The 21,434-nt window shown below is 32.5% G+C and overlaps 1 protein-coding gene across 1 annotated transcript in view; it reads left to right on the top strand.

Moving 5' to 3' along the window:
* LOC124544529 (paired mesoderm homeobox protein 2B-like) overlaps window positions 1-21,434 on the top strand; it is a 41,049-nt gene that overhangs the window by 3,176 nt on the left and 16,439 nt on the right. Inside the window, exon 2 of the mRNA XM_047123126.1 lies at window positions 4,628-4,824. Within this exon, the coding sequence (XP_046979082.1) occupies window positions 4,628-4,824 (197 nt within the window). The remainder of the gene's footprint in view (window positions 1-4,627; window positions 4,825-21,434) is intronic.

Genomic DNA, 21,434 nt, shown 5'->3' with positions numbered 1-21,434 from the left:
GGGCGGAGCGGGTGGCGTGGGGGCCAAGTTCCAGCCGCGTGAGCGATTGCGTCCCTAATTGGCGGCGGCGTCCGCGAGAATCTTAGAGGGAGGACAGCAGTTCGAGCCAGTCTTGCTTGTGCCTTGGATCTCAGCCTGCGGACCGACCCCCTCCTGAGAAGTTTGTCTCACCCCCGTTAGCACCCGTACAACAATAATTCTCATCACGTAATCTTCAGTAAGCCCGCCTTATGCCCGTTAATCACGTACAAATTAATTACAAGTTTGTATATTAATTGTTGCACGATTATAGGAATTATATGGTTACATAGTATGCCTTTGCTTTAAGAATACCCATTTCTTTAATATGTGTAACAATAACATATCCGAGAAAAAGAAAAAATATCTTATTTTTTACTATTATATTACTATATGACTGTCTTAGTAGCTTTCAATAGTCTATTTTAGAAAATGATGAATAAGGCATATTTTGTTTCCCTATTCCAATTTCTTTCAAAAATAGTGTTTGGAATTTAAAGTAAAATTATTTTATATCAACGTAAAGTCATATAAAAAAATGATAGGTCGAAAACTTTTATATCTCACTACATTCGAAGTATATCGACGGATGTTTATTCGATTTGATTTGTAACGGAGAGGGAAAATTCGTATAGTTGGGTACCTATCCTAAACCAATATCGCAATTTCTATTCTCGCGTCGGCGCGCCTTTGCATGCAAGTGGACGGGTTAATTCGATTTGGTGGCTCAGAGGGCAATATTTTATCGCATCATGTGATCTATTCTGTCCCAGTAAGTATAGTAGAGTGGGTCATAAAAAAGGCAATATCTCACAGTTGAGTTGCGTCGCGAGCCAGCCTCGTAACTTCTACAATGTTACTGTAACACACTTTACTTGAGGAGACGTTTTCATTTTGCTCATATTACATCATCATCTAAAAATATATTATACATTTTCTTATTAAAAAATACGAAAAAAAACTTTTGTACTTATCACGTCAGATAAGGCGAATTACAATTGCAATATATTGTGGCTTATAAAATTTATATTATTAGATACAAGTTGTTCTGAATTGTTGATTTCCTTAGGAATGGTTGAATTAATAAAAAAATGAATTTTTATACCCGTTTCCGAGTCGTCGCGAAGTGCAATTTGACTTCTGTTTCGGAGAACCCGTTTTATTACTGCCATTATCGAAATTTACCTACATGTTTATTCGCAAATATAAATTGTATTGGTGTTCTGCATTACTCTTGACTTTTATGTTTTGCATTTTTATGGTGTTCCAAATGGAATTATAACTAAGATTTGTTAGACATTTTTTTAATTGATGGGGTAATTTTAACATGATTAGTCAATCGAATCGAAATATCTTCAAGTTGGTAGACGCTGTGAACATTTGTGAACTTTTTTACAAAAATGTTTAGTTAGCTTTAGTTAAAGCGTATATATAATATATTTTGAAGACAGGACCAGAAGGTAACTAAGTATAACCAATAAGGAAGCGACAGTCCTGCCGACAAGTGTCTTTCATTTTTTCTCCGAGAAGCAGTGTCGGCTTGATCCAGCTTTCCATTAATCTGCTAACCCTTCCGCAATATGCCGCGTTGACGCGCCGACATCGCCTGCATTATGAATGTCGGCGAACTTTGCGCGTGACGCGAGAAAAATGAACCACGGCCGCGTGGATGGATGGCGAAACAATTTACTACGATTTACTAAAGAGGAAAAAACGTTGAACGCTTTAAATATGCTTTAACTAATATATTTGTGGAGCACACTCTAGAAAAAAATAGTTTAACGTAAACATTTATGTCATCTTTTTCTTAATTTATTTTCATGCCTTTCTATTATTCCTTTAAATCATGATTATTATTGTATATCAGTTATGTAGGTATTATAGGTATTATATTTTTTTATGTCTTGTAAGTTTTAAATAATAATGCACAACCAAGTGTAAATGTACAGTAGATTCTCAGAGCCCCTGAAGTCGCTCCGTTCAGTAATTAGCGAAGGATCTCCGGTTGGGAATAAGTCTGGGAGGGAAGATGGGGGTTCATGGATCATATCACCTGTGAATTAATCGGCGTCTGACGATTAATTAGCTCCACGTGTTCCCCATGTTACGAATTTGTGATACACAGGTTGAAGATAAACTTCGTTTTACATTCCTTAATTTCTGGTTTTATTGTTGTTTCGATAAATACCGATTATTATGAATATTGTTATTATAATATTTAACGAGGAGCCTTTTTAACTAATATAATATTGAAAAAACAAGTTAATCAATATGTGTATGAGTCATGCAATAGTGTACAGCGCATCATATAAATTGACAATTACATTAATGAATATTTTGAACGTGTGGGTTAATTACACATTCGTGTATTAACAATTTGCAATTTATATAATTTTTATACCAAGTACTTTTTTATAAAAATACTTTATTGTTAAAATAGTCGATTTTAGCTAGGGCGTCTAATCTCAATGAACAGTTATAGGATAACGTATAACTGTTTTATGAGTGCTATCCTCATTCCCTTTCTATAAAAGTCCAGTAGGAAGGCAATTCGACACGACTGGAAAGGAATAGAACCAACGGCTTTACGTGTTTTTTCGAGACACGAAAGAGTATACAGTCATACACACGCTGTCAAATTATACATTGTCAAAGTATGTGTACTATCAAATATGGGACTTTCGACTGCCTATTTTCATAAGAAAAATCTAAAACTTTTTAATGGCAAAGGACTAGGATTCTGAATCTGGATTTTGAATCTGGAGTCTTATAAGCTAGCCCGATCAACGAGGCTGTCAAAATAGTATTTCGTAATTTATTTATTGGAATATCTAAGACTCAGAAACAGATATAATTTTTTAAAATATCGAATATTTTAAGAAACATTAATTTAGAGGTTCGGTAGAAACATCTGAGATATAAATAATTAAGCATTTATATTTAGCGAACGCTCAATGCCAGCGACTTCCAGGTCTACCTATAAGGCAATAAAGCGCGCAATAACAATGATCGGGCCGCCTGCCTGACCCAAGAACTGCAAACTCAAATTAAACATCATAAGAACAGAAACATCTTGGCGGGATCCTCTTCATTAGGTTTCACAAATTGCGGGGAGGTGGTGCGCGGGCAGTGACACGATTTCCCGTCCTCCCCGCTATCCGCACCCTCTATTAATAATGCAAATGAGACCGCAGCTCGGCCAAGAAGCGAGTCTCGATTAATTCCGGTTCATTTGGGGTAATTGTCGCTGCGCGTGCGGTTTGCGGTATCTATCTCGCACGTCCGTACTAATATCTACGGTAACTGTTTCACAGGAATTCATTATATCGCCAGTTAAAAAATGCTCATGGCTTTATGCGAAATGTACTACAAATTAAGCAAATGAAGTAAAAAAATGCAGTTACATGTTTTTTTAATTCAAATACAAAATTACATTATTCAGCTTGTGACTTGAAGCTATGATCGAAACGTCTGCAGTACAAATACAGAAAAATGCAAAACGCAGTATTCAACGGAATTTTAATCTGAAAACGCTAGCAAGACTACGGAATTGTAGCGCGTAGCTCGTAGCTCCCAGTAACAAAAGAGTGCAGTTTTCCTTACGTAGCCAAGGCGTAGCGTCGGCTACGATCGATACCTATGCCACGCGACATGCCACCGCTACGGTTTTTCCACCCATTATTATTTAGGCGAAACATCTTATAATGCTCCTTTATTTATATAAACGAATTATAAATTTAATATAAGTGAATAACTAAATTCGTAGATTTGGTTAAATAATCTTAGTTTTTCTTATTATATTTATAATATAAGTATATAAAGAATTTATGACTTTTTAACATTATTTTTTCCACAAGGATCGTATAAAGTAAACATTACAAGACAGTAAAATATGAATGTAATTTCAAATAATTGGGTAATAAATAATAAATAACCTTTGCAGCTAATAGAGATTTTATATGTTAAAGGAAAACGAATTAGCAAAATTAAGGTAAAAAACGAAAATCAACATTTAGTTAGAATATTATGCTAAGAACGTTATAAACAAAATTATATTTGGAGTATGTCATTTTAATTTTTGTTTATAAAGAGATTAAAATTAGACTGATAGAGCAATATTAATTAATTTAATTTTTGTCGTAAGTTTATTCAAAAGTATATGAAGCAAATTAATCACACAAGTAATGCACAAGCATTAAATTTTGGATTATAATTTATAATCACTTTTTACATAAAATAACGATACAAGTCTTTCAAAAATACCAACCATCTTAATTAAAACGCCAAATAGCATTAGCATTTATAAACATAAAATATATATAAAGGTGTAGGTACAATAAGTTGTACCTACGAGGGCGCTGTCGGAGGGGAGACAAAAATGGCCGCTTCTAAACGCGAATGTACCTTCTCTTTCATTCAGCGATACGAATTTTGTAGAAAACTGAAAATAAATACGATGTTCCTTTAAAAGCTATAAACATTACTATTGAATGATATCGATAATTTCTTCTTGGTTTTTAATTACTGAAATGTTAATGTTATTTAATATTTACATAAAATAATAACGTCTACTAGAAGTATAAAATTGCTTTTTTTGTTTGTTTAACAGCTGGTCTCCCTTACAAAGTGTATGGGGGACATGAAGGTTCGTTGACAGAGAAGCGGAAGCAGCGTCGAATCCGGACTACCTTCACGTCAGCACAGCTTAAAGAGTTAGAGAGAGCCTTCCAAGAGACACATTACCCCGACATTTATACGAGAGAGGAAATAGCAATGAAAATAGACTTAACAGAAGCTAGAGTACAGGTGAGCCTTATTCATTATAAACATATTTTTATTATCTAATCTTTATATATAAAAATAAATCTATATCAATATTGAAAAAGAATTGCGTTGTGAAAAGTTAAGATGTATAGTATAATTATTTAAAGTGTTAATATCGTCTAATTAACCACATTGCATTAGCGTCTATCGATTTAATGGAATAAAGTAATCAAAATATTTCGAGCCTCCCACTGGGACGAAAAAAAAACCTTTTTTCCGCTTCGTCCGTCACTGCATTTCCACAGTCCAATTAGTGTCCGGTAATTCGGCTGTAGCTGACGGCGCCTTGCCAAAAAAACGTAGCAGACATTCGCGGTTAGCTACTGTTAATTTCATAATAGGCGCTCATTTTTATGTACGCCGGGCCTGCGACGCGTGCTCCTTGTTGCTCTTGCTGAATATTTAATGTTACGGAATCGGGTGAGTGGCGCGAGAACTGATCACGTTCTGCCGCAAGCGACCCGCTGGTGACTCCGTACTAATCTCATATTCTACATGACAACGCCCTAGACAGTGCGACTCTGACATTATAACATATTTTGATTCCTATTCGATATTTACGTACGAATAAATTTCCGAAATGTTATAATTTTTTCATTACATAAATGATACGTGAATTAGTCTTGAGGAAAAGTCACGTATCTGAGTAAAAGCGCCGCCAGCACACAATACATAATGGAAAAACAATCGTAAAGCTATGTATCAGCGCAACCCCCATAGCAACGCTCATTACGTTAAAAAGTGTATTGGAATGGCAGACAGCCGCCATAAATATCGCGGGCGGTCGCGTAACTCAGCCGCGCGCGACTCCCGATAATTAAAACTCGCCTGGAAAATGCGAATTCACATATTACAATTAAAATTGGGTGTACGCGACCCGCGGTAAATACAGTATTCATTGTAGAGTGCAAACAAATGTACTACAGGTAATTAAATTACTTTGATGTATGAGTAGGTACGTTTTCTGATTGTAGATTTACCTACAAGAGATAATGATTTTTTTATCAAAGCAAAACTCAAAACTGGATACAAAAATGTCTTGAGATTTAATGACTAAATAAAGGTTTTTTTTTTTAAATTATAAAGCCTTCTATATACTTTAACATTAATAAAATTGTCGCAACACTAAACTTATTTTTCGTCAAACAATTTCCATTGGTCAACCATTAGACGGGGGTGCGGCAGTAAATGTTAACATTACGAAAAGGTAAATATTACGAGGCGTCCTAATTCAACACGAATCTTGCTCAAATTCATCAGAGGCGGTTCGCAAACATAGCTTACCCGAAGCGCTAAGCAAACGCACAATTTACCGTTACCGGTCGGACAACGATAAAAGAATGGCCACCTGCTACCAGAGCAAAAGGAATTGCTTGAAAAATGACCAGCTGCTTCATAATACGGGACGTATTTTTCCGTACTCACATTGTCATAGGGCTAGAGCAATTTAATCCATCAAGCGGTGTTGCCGTCCGAGTCGATAAATTCTATATAATTGCGGACGATTTTGGTTTTATTGTTATCCACGAACGGCGAGAGAGATTAGATTGGGAATATTCGGAATTTACAAGTGCATCTAAATTACTATACCGATACAGAATTTCACATTGTAAACTATGCAGCAACTACGCTTACCTACCTTATAGTACTTACATGCCCGATAAACCTGAAATATCCTTAACATTCAAATTTATTATTATTTATTATTTATAACATTATGATTTATTATTCCACATATGTTATCCGATGAAAATTAAATTACGAAAAGTAAGTAAGATTTGTTTATGAACTTATTCGAAACCTCAATATCGGAATATCTATTATTTCTTTGTTTATTTTCATATTATTTGCTATTTATGAGGACGTGGTTTCTCATTGTTGTTTCACATCGGTGTGGTCACTAAAATATGACGTGTGCCGAGCTGAAATGCAATAAAGATTGACACGACTACCTTCGGGAACGTCCGCAAAATGTCAATCCAGGTCTTAGATCTTGTGTTTGCCGCTTGGGAATATAATTTCTGGCGATTGAGTAAGGGTCTGCGAATAGAAATGTAATACATTATTATGTGATTATAAAATGCGGGTAGACTTTTTTTGGCTTAACATGTAACATAACTGTTTTTATTTTATTAACATTAATTTATTACCAATATAAATGATTATTTAACAAGCACTTCAATTGGTAAAGCTATTTTTTTAATAAAAAACATTTTATGTAATATATGTATATCGGTGAATTTAAAATCGTTGGAAGCTTATTAAGCCTAAATAGTTTAATTAATCTCATTAAATCAATTTTTATGTAAAATAAGGGATAATAAAGAAGGCATTATTATTATATTAATTATTTTACAACTATATATAATTACAAAATAATGAAATGTAACGTTGTTGATTACTTACTAATAAATAATTATAAATCTGAACAATATGTTTGAGCGGCATCAGGAACTAGCAATCAGCATTCAGATTTAAAAAAAAAATCAAGGTCATTAGTTATGCGACATCACACATAGGGCGTTTTGAGAACCACGCAGAATAGCTAGCTAGTCACATTATTATGGAACGGTTATGGTGATGAAAACAGCTCCAAGTAGTAAACAATTAATATCACTGTCTCCCTATCCACTCCCGCGCAGGTGGCTCGTCGTATGGGCACGTGTCGCGCACGCGTGCCCGCCACGTGATTGGACGCACTTGCCACTTGCCACATAGACAAGGGTATAAAATCATTATGGTTATTGTTTGTTTGAATAGCAGTGCTCAGAATTGATATGTTATTATTTATTAATTCTATAATCTGTTTGTTCTGCGTTAAGAGAAGGAATAGTCTTGTTACATTAGCAAGTATGCCTATGATCATTGATTTTTAAATGTTGAAAAAGAGTAACTACTGAGTTTCTTGCCGGTTCTTCTCGGTAGAATTTACTTTCCGAACCGGTGGTAGCTTCACTTAATTGTTAAATGACGATTCAAAAGTGCTTGTAAAAGCCCACTTGAATAAAGTATATTTTGATTTTTGATTTTTTTGAAAACTTTCTACACCATAAAATTATGATGTATTTAAATAAAATAATTCACAAATAATAATTGAAACTAATGGTTATCTTAAAATCGAAACAAAACTTATCAAAATCAAAATTAATCAAAAATTTAACTAATTTCAATATATCATTAAATTTGGATGACCGAATATTTTTTTTCGAACAGCTTCATGTGCTCTATGCTCTACATGATTGGTTATGTTCGATCGTAAAGGAACTTGTAAGAACCGACATGAATAAAGTATGTTTTGGTTTTGATTTTTTTTTATGTATCTATTAAATATCTATGGCACGTTACATTTCCGAAGATATGATTATTTTTGACAACGGTTCTTTGCTATTTACTATGCGTTTTACGGTTTAGCCGTAAAACGCATAACCGACAGAGTTACTTTCGCATTTCATTAGTATATGTTAAAATTAAGTACAATTATGAGATTAAAAATCTTTAAAAAACACCTTAATAATTTCTATAAATGGAAGGCAATAAATATGCTTCGTTCTTACTCGTTTTAGAAACAAACTAAAAATAATAATAAATAAAAAATCATAAGAGGTAATTTTATTATTTATGCTAAATAGTCCATACATTATATTGCAATATTTATTTCAAATTTAATTACAAATAATGAAATGTAATACATAATGAGATTATATTAAGATACTCACTGAATTAAATCTCTTGATTTCAATTTGAAACTTACCCTAATGAAACTACCGCCCCAGTTAATCGCGTTGATTGCGGTTCACGCAGTAAGTAATCACTTAAAGTCGACTTCGGGCCCGGGTTAGTCGCCAGAAGGGATCGTCAAAGTAATTTTTAAATAACAAGTCACAAAACGTACAAGTTCTAGAGTTTACAAATATATGTTACAAATATATTACATGAAATAAATTTGATGCGGAAACCCTACTAATTTGTCAGACTCCACCAATGATCCTACATACATATGTTCTATAATAATTCAATAAATATAAATATTAAAATATAATAAATTTAATGAATCTGTAACATAAAATATATGCTTGAAAAACTTTGTAGTCTAAGTAGTCTTTTCTATTTATTTTCATTTTTATTCGAATTTATTTGCATTATCTCCATTGACATCTTTTTCCGATTATCTTTATATGATTTTTATATTCTCATTTAATTTAGAGACAAAAAGTATTGGTCATTTGAAGATCTGTTATATAACATTACAACTAGGAAATCTTCCAACATCACCAGTTATCAGATAAATAAAAACGTCAACGCATACTTAGTGCAACTAATCGAAACGAAGGGCGTGACATTTGATATGGTGGAAAATAGCAATAAGTGTATCTGAGCCGTGGCATCGTGGGAAGTAGAGATCGCGCGCGCGATTATTTCGCGTACCGTGACCTGCGTCTCCCACGGGATGTAGTAGATCTGATAATTCCCGTTAATTGATTAACATCACTTCACAGATACTGATGTATGTAGTTTAAAATAAGTCGAACGTGATTCGGCATTATTCTCTTCAGATTTTTTATTGACTGATTATTAAACAAAAAAGTAAAATTAGACAGATGATTTCATTTAACTTTGTAAGTTATTAAGTAATGCATATTAATTTATGTTAATGTTGTTTTGTATATTAGTCAATTGATTTTGAAACTTATATATTCATATTTTTAGTTGTTAATTGCTCGAAGGGAATATACATTAACGACATTTTTGCATATATCTTCATTATTCCTCAATGTTCACGTTAAGGAAGGGATAGGATACGGATCGTTGTTAGCACTTAAAGTGATTAAAATGTGGCGCAACTAGAGATTCTCCTAACGGCACGAGAGTCGATTATATTTGTAATCATACATAAATGTTTGTAACATAAAACCGACTTCAAATAAAACACTATTTTAAAACAAATAAATATGCACTAAAAAGTAATAAAAATAATTGCGTCTTCAACATATTTTTTATAGTCATCTTAAGTAAAATGAAATGAAAAATATTTGACTTAAAAGTTGATTTGCGATAATGTAACGTAGTTATAGTTATTGTTATATTTGGACAAAATTATCAAAATCGGTCCACCCAGTGCAAAGTTATGAGGTAACAAACATAAAAAAATACAGACGACTTGATAACCTCCTCTTTTTTGAAGTCGGATGAAAATAGATTTTATCTACGGGTTTAATGTATACATATAGGTAGACGTTTAATTAAAGAAATAAAAATATTACTGCGCTGTGGAAACTTTGCTTTGATCTACTTAAACTTAGTATTAAGGTGCATTAAATACATAACTTTATATTAATACAAATATAAAATATCTGACTAACTTATAACACAGACAGCCTTTTTGTTGGGTTTAACAAGCTGAAAAACCGTGAAACTTATAAGATAAAAAACATTAAAAATTAATTAATTATCACTGAACAATAATTAATGGAAACGATTTTTAATTCATGTTCATCGACAAGTAGACAAGAGAAATATTCACACATACTAAATGTAACTTATGATAACGAATCTTTTTGGTCATTCATTTTTTTAATATAATATTGGTTTGCGGACGAAAAATGGGTAAAATGCTATGTGGTGTCCATTGCCAATAGACATTGGTACTGCAAGAAACATTAATCATTCCTTACATCGCTAATGTTCCACCAGCTTTTAGAACTAAGATGTTATGTGCTTTGTGCCTCGAGTAACGAGTTACCCTGGCTTCACTGTACAAACTGGACAACAATAGCATTTGGTACTTGGCAGTATTGCTGTTTAGCGCCATTTTATATGTGTACCTGTACACCACCGAGCACATTTTAATCTTCGAAATTTTACAGTTTTTTTTTTTACAAAAACACTAAACACAAAATGTTACATTGCTAAGAAATTTTTATATTCATATGAGTTATATTTTGACTTCTGACGTTCGTGCTCCCAGGCAATTATTTTTCATTTAAGCTCGCGACTTGTTGTTTTTTCCCCAGAGACGCCATGGGATCAAGTGCATGCACAGCGCCCCCGTAAAATGAAAGTACAATTTGAATGTGAGAAATGTTCGCGGTATGTAGGGAATACTTACTTGTTAATCGTCTGGGGAATCGTAATTGTTGTTCACAGGACAACAAAATAAGGGTCTTAAAAATAAATATTTCTAGTTCCCACGCATGTCCCAAAGGTGACACACATTAAATGTCATGTTCGAAAAGGAAAGAGTCGTATTACAATCTTTATAAATATATACATATAATTTCTTAACCTCATATGTAAAAATCCACAAATGTAAAAAGTAATTTTGAAATATTAAATTATAACAAATTTAATTAAAATGAAAGTGATATCAAATTAAATTAAAACGATTTAAAAACTAAAACATAAAAATATAACATTATCTGAATATATTTGCGAAGTCAGCTTTGTACACAATCTAAGGTTTTCATAAAAGAGCAAATTCATGTTCCCCATTGGGTTTAGGGTCGGTTTAATGGGGGAAGCATAGGAGAAATGTCAAAAACTATCATACGAGCTAAATATATGGATATTATAAACGAATCGCCATTGCTTCAATGCAGAAGAGGGTCGAATTATTTGTGCTCTCTCATAGACAAACTTATTTTCTAGCATTATATACTTTTTACCGAAAATGACTTTTGACAACAAAATAATTTTACTTTTTAGAATAGTCGTATTTCACTAACACCGAAGTATTTAATGTGTTTATATTTTATACATATTTTGAAAGTAAATTTTGTTAATTTCATATTTGACTAGCTACGCATTTCGACTTCACTCAGGTACATATAATAATGTATACTATACAACATTAAAATTGAAGTACAAACATAAAAAAATATATTTTTTATCTGGCTAGGAGAGGTATTTATATATAAACCTTAACCTTCGTCTTGAACCACTCTGTTTATTGATAAAACCCGAGGTAAAATCCGTTGCGTACTTTAATGGCGATGTACAGATGTGTGGACTAGTAGTGCCCGCGGCCTGACTCGCGTTTTAGGGTGTTGGTTCTCATAAGCTAAGCAAAAAAGTAGCACCTTTCTTGGAGTTCAAGTTTACTTCATACGAAATTTCATTAAATTCGGTTCAGCGGTTTGATCGTGAAAGAACGTCAGAAAGACAGAGTAACTTTCAGATTTATACTATTAATATAGATAGTAAAATGTTAAAATAAAAAGTGTCAATTTTCAACCGATTTCAAAAAAAAAGAAGGTTACCAATTCGTCTGATTCCGACACTGGGTCCCAATATAACAATAATTGTAGCTAAATTATATAATCGTAAAACGCGTTTTAGGTAGAATACTTTTAATACTTAATTATTTTTTTTACTTTTAGTGTATATTAATTTGTTTTTAAATTACATTTTGTTCGAAGTCGGTTTTAGTTAAAATTTTTATTTATCGTTTATAATAATTTCTTGAATTTAGTAAATTATTATTGCAATTTAAAATAACACAAAAATTAAAAGAACAAATGAGAGGATAGTTAACAATTTTTGGCATTAATATATCAAGCATATTTCGCCATAGTTCACGATTCTCTCACGAATCATTTAGCACGGGGCGAGAGACAAGTGCCGATATTGTCTGCGCGTTAACGTCACTGCTCCGCTCCCCGTGGCATTTATCATAGGAGATTCGCGACTCATTTACTGCTCACTCCGTTCATACACTGTGTAGGGAACCTCATCAAAATATGGGATAGCCATCTGCCGTTCTACTTCGTATTTATACAAGAGTCACTCCAAAAATTTCGACACGAATTTATATTTATTTTATGAAATTAAATTGCTATTCATAACAATTGCTTGAACACTAGTATTTTTTCTAAAAATACACAACAACAGCCTCCTGTTTTAGTTTTAGGAAAATTTATAGGCCTTTGAGGAGGAGGTTTGGAAAATGTATGAAAAATATACATTATAATAATATCTGAACCGATTTTTTATTATTAATTACCCCGTTTGTACTAGAGTATACAGAAGAGTTTTTTCGGAAGCACTACAATTTCCTTAGTCATTATCATCAGTAGCCGACGAGGATGGAACAGTTAACAATAATCGTATATTTTTTTATAGATTATCTTATTGATACATATCATGAATAACCTTTTACGGATTGTAATTGAAATAATCAATCAGTATAACCGGCACTTCCCTACGTAGGGTTGTTAAAATGGCATTGATTCATATCGATTTTGAATGATCACCGTGACTGGGCTGAACTGCGAGGCCGAGACAATGCGATCTAATCACCGATATCGGCACGTGATACGACAAATAACCAATAGAGATCAGCAGATGTTACACTAGTGAGTTTTAAGTTTAATAAATAATTCAATTTTTCGTAAAAAAAAATGATTCATTTCGACTTGATAAAATTTATACAAACGCACATTTTCTTATGTCATTGTTAAGGTATATTTAAATGAAATTATATTTATAGCATTATTATTTTACGTACCATTACCATTATTGCGACTTTAACTCTAACAAAAAAATATATATATACATATATTAAGAACTGCTTTGACAATTACTGGAGCTAAATATATTTTTAAATATATTTTTCTGTAAAATAATCTACTAGCGACCCGCCCCGGCTTCGCACGGGTGTAATGCTAATATTAAATATACTACAGAATGACTTACAACGTTCACAGTTTTTCAGTCATTAGTCAATACAAAGCTACGTCTTACGACATCACTTTAGAAACTAAAATTTTCTGTGTTCTCTACTATTTCGTGCATGTGTTATGTAAACCTTCCTTTTAAAACAATCTATTTTCAAAAAAAAAAAAACGCATAAAAATTCGTTGATTATTTTTAAAGATCTAAGCATACATAGATAATTATGATAATATTATGATGATGATGATAATAAATAAAATGTAGAGTTCCAATTCAGACTTTGGAAATCGATGCTGTTTTATTGTGTTGAAAGTCTGATTTATTATTTGTAAGAAGAGTATTTGGACATCATAAAAACTGTTACAACGTCATCAATAGAACCAGTCTTGACTCATATAAATCGTGTTTAGTTATAAAAAAGTAACAAGTCAGCAAGTAGGAGGCAGTGAAGTGTTCACTATCAATGGGGGCGCATCTGTCGCAGGACGGCTTATGACAGACTTTTTGTGATTTAGACAACTCGCATCATTAAAAATTCATTGGCGTACACGAATAAACAGCATGATAAACGGTGTTCATAATTGTTTTACAGTTTTATGAACCAAGGAAACATTTGCTAATACATGTTTTTTTTTTTTAATTTATTTCATAAAAGTTCATTGTTACGCTAAATAAATTCTCGTCTTATACTTTTATTAAAATACTTTGATTTGTTTAATTTTTACGATAATTAATTTGTAAATATCTACATAACTTTTTACGTTTGACTTTACGAAATCAACGCATACAAGTCTATAATAAAGAATACTGTTACAAATTAATGTATTAATTTAATAGCATAAAAACGTTCGCAAATCCGTTATACCTTCCTCTCATGATTAATCTATATATCATCATTCACATCAAACAATACAACTTGTATTACAGTGCCGCGATTTTATGAGTGAGTGTGTCAGTATTACATTACAATTAGAGGCTCGACATGACATCTTAATTAGCATAATCGGTGTATTGAATATTTCATACAATGCCCACATCTTCAGGCGATGATGACCATTTCTTGCCAGGTCCCGTAGCCCGTCTGCATAAACGAAATAAAAAGTAAATAAACTTTACTCAATTATCATTACTCAATCTTTAAGGCGATTAATCTTTATTTCAAGGAAAAGTTACCACACCGGATGTATATTCCACTGTAAAGAACTAGCATGAAATAGATACGGATTCTTATAAATAACACGTGATATTTATAAAATCAGTATTTTCGGCCTCTGTATTGACCGACGGACAGTAAAGTAGTGTTAATAGATTTAGAGTATATATGTTTTTATTACGAATAAGTAGAAATAGTAATGGAAAGCTTATTGCAAATAAATGTTTTCTTGAATATGGCGGATTATTTGAGTAATACATTAAATCGAGGTATTTTACGAGATAAGTAGAATTTACGAGTACAAGGACTACAAGGGAACCTTATGAAATAATATGAGTTGCGTCAACGCACCTGTCGCTCACTAAACGCCATCGAATAGCGTCGACAGACGGACAGACGGGCTAAATAAACTACGTATTCATCTCTTTATTATGATGTGTTAATCCAGGATTATCAGCAAATGTTAACACATGTTACCAGTTAGTAAAAAAACTTAGCTTTTCTAAAATGACTCATCTTTCGATTTATCGGCAATTCGAATTTGTTCTTATTTCATACGCAATAGAATCGCTTTTCGGAATATGCAGAAGCTTATTAACATTGATCGTATTATTGAGGGTAGCTAATATTATTCCGGGGCGTACGGTGTTGCCTTTTCATCCGCTAAGTATAAACAGGGGGGTGTGTTTGGTGTTTGATCGCTCGGCCGCTTCGGCGATTGATTAACTTTGTACTAGATATTATGAAGTAAATAACTTTATTAAATTGTAATAACATTTAAGTTATATTGATTTATTATTTATTTTTAGTTAAGTTATTTTTTATTTTTAAAGCTAAGAGTCTTACCAACAGTATATTAAATGAAAGAAGAGAATCTAATAAAATTGATTTAGTGTTAATAAAATTAATATGATTTTGATTAAACGATATTATGTTTGTAAGATGATAAATTACAGACAACGAGGAATAATGATTATAAATGCCTCTAATATCTTAAATATTAAATTTCCTATTAATTATACATGCACTGAAACAGTATGCTTTCAGTGTTGAGCTTTAATACAAATCACTTAAATTGTACGATTAATGAAAGTTTTATAAAATGTCATAAGTAATTTCTTGTACATATACCTATATGTATATTTTAAAATAAGATCTGTAATTTATTTATAATGAACTTAGAACTCTTAATAATCATGTTCTTATTAATTATAAATTGTAATAATAATTCAAGTAAATAAGAATGTGTATTTAAAGTATATACAGAAGATTTTGTAGAAAGCAATTACTTTTATCATTGAAATATTAGTTCGTTGTAAAGTGATTTAGATTATATGGTTCCATGAAAAATTACGAAAAAACGACTTTATAAGATTTGGGTTTTTCGTGCAGATATGGGATCAAAGGGAGGTTGTGCCCGAGGCGAGTGAGGCACAGTCAATATTTGCGCGTCGTCCCGGCTAATGAATACAATTAGATCATTCCGCGCGGCCTCACGTTTTTCATACGCCCCGCTAGCGCGCCCTCTGACGTGTCGGAAGACGACCTCTGCATGTAGTGCTCGTGCAAACATTCGCTGTGGTTTCAAGGTGAATCAATGCGAATACGTACAATCTATATTCTATATTAATATTATAAACGTGAAAACAACTCTGTCTGTCTATGTGTCACTCTTTCACGACCAAACCGTTTAACCGAATTTGATGAAATTTGGTATGAAGCAAATTTGAACTTTAAGAAAGGAGATAGGATAGATTTTTACCTAACACATGACAACAAACTCCCTAAAACGCGACCGAAGTCAAGCGGGCAAGCACTAGTTATTGATATTTAATTCTTTACATGAGATAAAAGTAAAAACTGGACGTCTCGCATAGTTGACAGTGCTTTTAATTTTTCATTTGATTCCTTGATTTCAGCCACCAAAAACTTCGACGCGTAAAAATAATGATTTGTTTAAATTGGTAAATGTAAATACTTTTTAAAATAAACAGAAAATACTCGTACGGTAAAATAATACAATAAAATGGGTTATATAAAAATAAATTAAATAATTTTATAAAAAGCCCGTCCAGTTTCCTTATAATTCAGAGAAGGGTACAGCCAAGGATAAGTTGAATGCAGCATTCGGTGGCGCTGAATATATTAGCCGCTGTTTGCTGTTTGCTCGCCAGGGTGCGCCACATGGCGACGTTACTGTTTATTTTAATACTCAACCATTGTTGCTTGTCTGTTTGTAAAGGGAACAGTGTTAAACTACCCTTGTGGATTTGTTTAAGGTGTATGTTAGAATTTGAGTAACATTTTGACCATGTTAAATGAATCACGCCCTGTTTAAATTTATTATTAGTTATATATCTACCATAAGTTATGCTTTGATAACTGTGACGGATCTAAAAAGAGCAATATGGTTTTGGCGCAGTTTTCTTATAAATAAAATTAACAATGTCATTCTTTTTAGCTTGTGTGATTTATAAATTAGTGTTAAAAATATATTGCAACTAATAATTTCTTTTAACATCATGAATCAAAAAACAATAATACATCGTATTATTGCAATCAATAATCTAATGCGTTATCAAAGAGGAAAATCATTGTGCCCAATTAGATAGCATCCTTATCTGGCTCGGCATCTGGAGCGTGCGGGTCAGAGATGGCATCTGCAGAGCGCATCTCCCGTTTAATTACATTTGTCGTCCGTCGCCCGCCCCGCCCTGCAGTTCGGTTCATTTGCAAAGTGCATTTCGATGCCGTCCGATTGTTCCGACCCCGCGCTTAATTGCCCGCTGCCTGAATGTTATTTATTATTGACATTTGTTTGAATATTTGCTCATAGTCGACGTTCATTTAGCCATTACCGCGAAACGTTAATCTGGAAGATAATAACAACGCTATTGCGTCGAAATAAATAGCCTCGATTAACTTTATTTTGTTGTTTTTTGGAACGAGTGGAAAAGTTTGACGCGATATTGATATTATAAGCACGCATCGCATTCGATAAACATCGCAACAAATTCCTTCAAACACATCGGCGGACGTTTATTTGCGTCGACCCCACGCTCGGCTTCACTCCGACTTCGCATTCCGCACGGCGTCGTATCGCTACTCATTTGTATTGGCGGTGGTTCCGTATTATTTGTTTGTTTGCGGTTGCCGTATACGATGTGGGGCTTTGATTTTTTCCAATTTGGAAATAATGCGGAAGGCGTGGAGCTCGGGGCGATCGGTGCTCCGCCAGCGCCAATCAAGCGAGTCGCTGTTCGTTAGTCGCCAGCTAGCGAGCCTTACCGCTTGGTTAAACCGTGCACGTACGTGGGACCTTTCCACTCGAAAGCACTGATTTTCTCTTAGATTCTAACAGAATTACTTTTAAGGAATCTTTTGTATAATATTTTGATATTATTCATTAAAAATATTATAAGAATGCTGTTGTGTTGTATTAAATATCGGTTTTAAATATTTTTATGTTTATAAGTACAATCCTCTACTTGTAATATACTTATTAATACGAATAGGCATCATAAATGAAAAGCATGTCTTAATTTTATTTAAAGGGACTGAGAATTTGACCACGAACAAAGAAACTTAATCTGAAAGTTATCATTTGACAAAAATCGCAAATCATAACACTTTGATTTTCTTGATCTTTTTCGTATATGGCATGAATTGAGTTTAATGAAATATACTAAATTTTATTATTGCTGTCCACATTAGAGTCTATTCACGATCAAGTCCATTATTTTAAACATAACTTTTATAAACTTATATTATAAGTCTGGTAAAGCAACAAGGTCTTCATTTTGTTGGTATATGTGAAGGAATGGCTCATGGATACTACTATTATTTTCATAATATCAAATTATTTTTATAATTTATGAACGCAACGGGCAAATGCGTCAACCTATGATGAAGTGGTCACCACATCTCATGGACAGTGGCGCGGTAAAAAACATTAACCATGACTTACATCGCCAATGCGCTGTCAACCTCGGGAACTAATATTTATATTCTCTGGTGATTGTTATTACAATGACTGCTGATGATTCGAACTAGAACACAACAACACTTAGATAATTGCTTTTTCGAGGCAGAATATGCGATGGTACCTAATTCTGTACTTGCAGAAACCTTACCACCAAGTATAAAGAAAATTATACTGATTTAGCTTTATTTATTTGTCATTTATTCCTCGTAATTAGTCATTTTTTGACGAAATTTTATATAGAATATTATCGAAATAATAAATTATAAAATAAAAAGACATAAAGGGAAGTTGTAATTTAACAATTATTTTTTGTCTAAATCTTTATTTATCTTTATTATCATTATGTGTTAACTTCTACTCAATTATAGTTATTTAAATGTTGATTTCAGTACGCAGAAAAAGTGAGAAATCGAAATCAATAAAATTATTCATAAATCAGATACGTTTGCGCACCTTTCGTACGGATAAGTAGCTGTTCCTGGTTTGGGTACACCACCTTTTACTGTGAAACAAAAGTGAAACACACGCCATTCACACCATAAATTATGTGTAAGCTAGTGGTTTGGATTTTGGATTACCAACGCTAAAGAAGTGACGTATAAAGTGGTATAGTATATATATTTCTAAACAGCGTGTGTAAAATTTTAACAACGAAAACAAGCATAAATTTTTGTCGACTAATGAATGTTTGGATCATTATGATTTATTTTAATGACATATCTTCGCCAAAGGTCGCTAATGCATTCATCTACAAGCGGATTGCAGTGGAGCGGACACGAGAACCGATCTGTCATGACAGTCATGAGGAAGGTGCAAAGGTGGACGTGTCAGCTCCGTTACGACATAACGAATAGACCGTATGTTCTAGGCAGGGGTGTCATAATTCATGAAAATCATCTTTTATACATGTCAACTACAAAATATTTTATTACGCAAACTATACACATTTACTTGGTGGTAGGGCTTTGTGCAAGCCCGTCTAGGTACCACTCCCGGTAGGTAACACCTACTCATCAGTTATTCTACCGCCAAATAACAGTACTCAGTATTGTTGTGTTCCGGTTTGAAGGGTGATTGAGCCAGTGTAACTACAGGCACAAAGGACATGGACAGCTTCATAATCTATGGGTGATGGTTACCACTTACCATAAAAACAAAAAAAAAAATACAATTCATCAAATAAATCTCAGAAATTAAAATTACCTTTTTGTAAGATTATACATTCTGAGTACATATTACTCAACACGTTTAATTATTCCAGTATATTATAGGTTTTAATATAATTGATATCAGGTCGTTATGGTACATAGCGTTTCGTCGACCCTATTTCCAGTTCTGATGCAGTTGTGCGCTGATTTGACATACGACAAGTCACGGCCTTTGCGCAAGTACTAAATCTTTAATTCCAATGTCATGCTTCCTATATGTCTTGGTCGTTTAAATATAAGTGGAGTATAAATTTATGAAGCAATAACTTTGCACAAAATTTAATAATTGTAGTCAAAATAGCTTTAGCTTACAAATTAACATTAATCAAACAACTACACTTTATTCTAGTATGAAACTATAATTACATAATTACGAATGGTCTTTCATAAATTAAAATGTAAAGCTATCATCACCCATTTGTTCAAAATATGGATCATGAAGAAAAAAGATTAATAAACCAATCCAATAATGAACAATTAAATTTATTAATATTTATGTATGGAAGTAAATAAGTATTGACTGTGCAATTTTTATATCATTTGACAATTTTATGTTTCTGATTAAATTATGGTTATTCAAATGGTAACGATGGTAGTATTTTAGTTGATATCTAATTTATTAGTAGAATAATTTTGGAATTACCTTTGTATTGATCAATAAAAGATGTTAAATATAATTTGAATATTAATTTAATCATAACGGTCTTATTCTAAAGCACTGCTAATACTAAGTAGCAATAAATAAAGACCTGACATCACTGAATACCTATTTCTGACAGTATGGATGTTTCTTTATGTCAAAACATTTGATATATTACAATCAAATATAAATTCGGAAAGTAATAATTTATTCAACTCTTGGAATCGAAAACTATTTCTGTGAGAATCAAATTCAATGATTTATAATTAGGAAGTATTTAATAATAAAAATAATATTTCCAATAGAATATAAACAAATTAACGTTATGAATTTTCCAAGAATGCAGCTTTGATATTAATATAAGCATTTTGTAACACTAATAACAACATTAATTGGACGTGTTATACTTTGGCCATATTTAGATTCGTGTAATTATTTGTGACGTTAGTGTGGGCGTCCGGGAGAATATCATCCACGTGTGTAGCATTATGATGATCACAGAAATATATGATGAAAAATATCACGACACGGCCAAGTTTGAACATAGTGACGAATTGCTGAAACTAATAAAACATTCGAATTGTTTCGAGAACTAAAGTTCATTAACGTCGTCCATTATCAGTGCCAAGGCAAATTTACGCAAATGTACGTAGGCGTTGAATGTATTAACGCTAAATTATTAAAATAAAATTGTAACGTATTGTTACTTTTTCTTTACGAAGAAAAAGTTTGGACACAGTATCCCTATGACGAAAATTCCAAGTATAATTTTATCAACCGTTTATATGTAATACTACATGAATCATTCGTCAAATGGTGTAAAATAATGTGAAAAATGTACAAATGGATTAATGCTATACAATATATTTTTGCATTTATATAATTGAAATATTATATATCATTGAAATATCACTAAAACAGAAACACATATTTTCA

Source organism: Vanessa cardui, chromosome 4, assembly GCF_905220365.1.
Source record: "Vanessa cardui chromosome 4, ilVanCard2.1, whole genome shotgun sequence".
Taxonomy (NCBI): domain Eukaryota; kingdom Metazoa; phylum Arthropoda; class Insecta; order Lepidoptera; family Nymphalidae; genus Vanessa; species Vanessa cardui.
The sequence above is the reverse complement of the archived record's forward strand: the minus strand, read 5'-3'. Positions and strand labels throughout refer to the sequence as shown.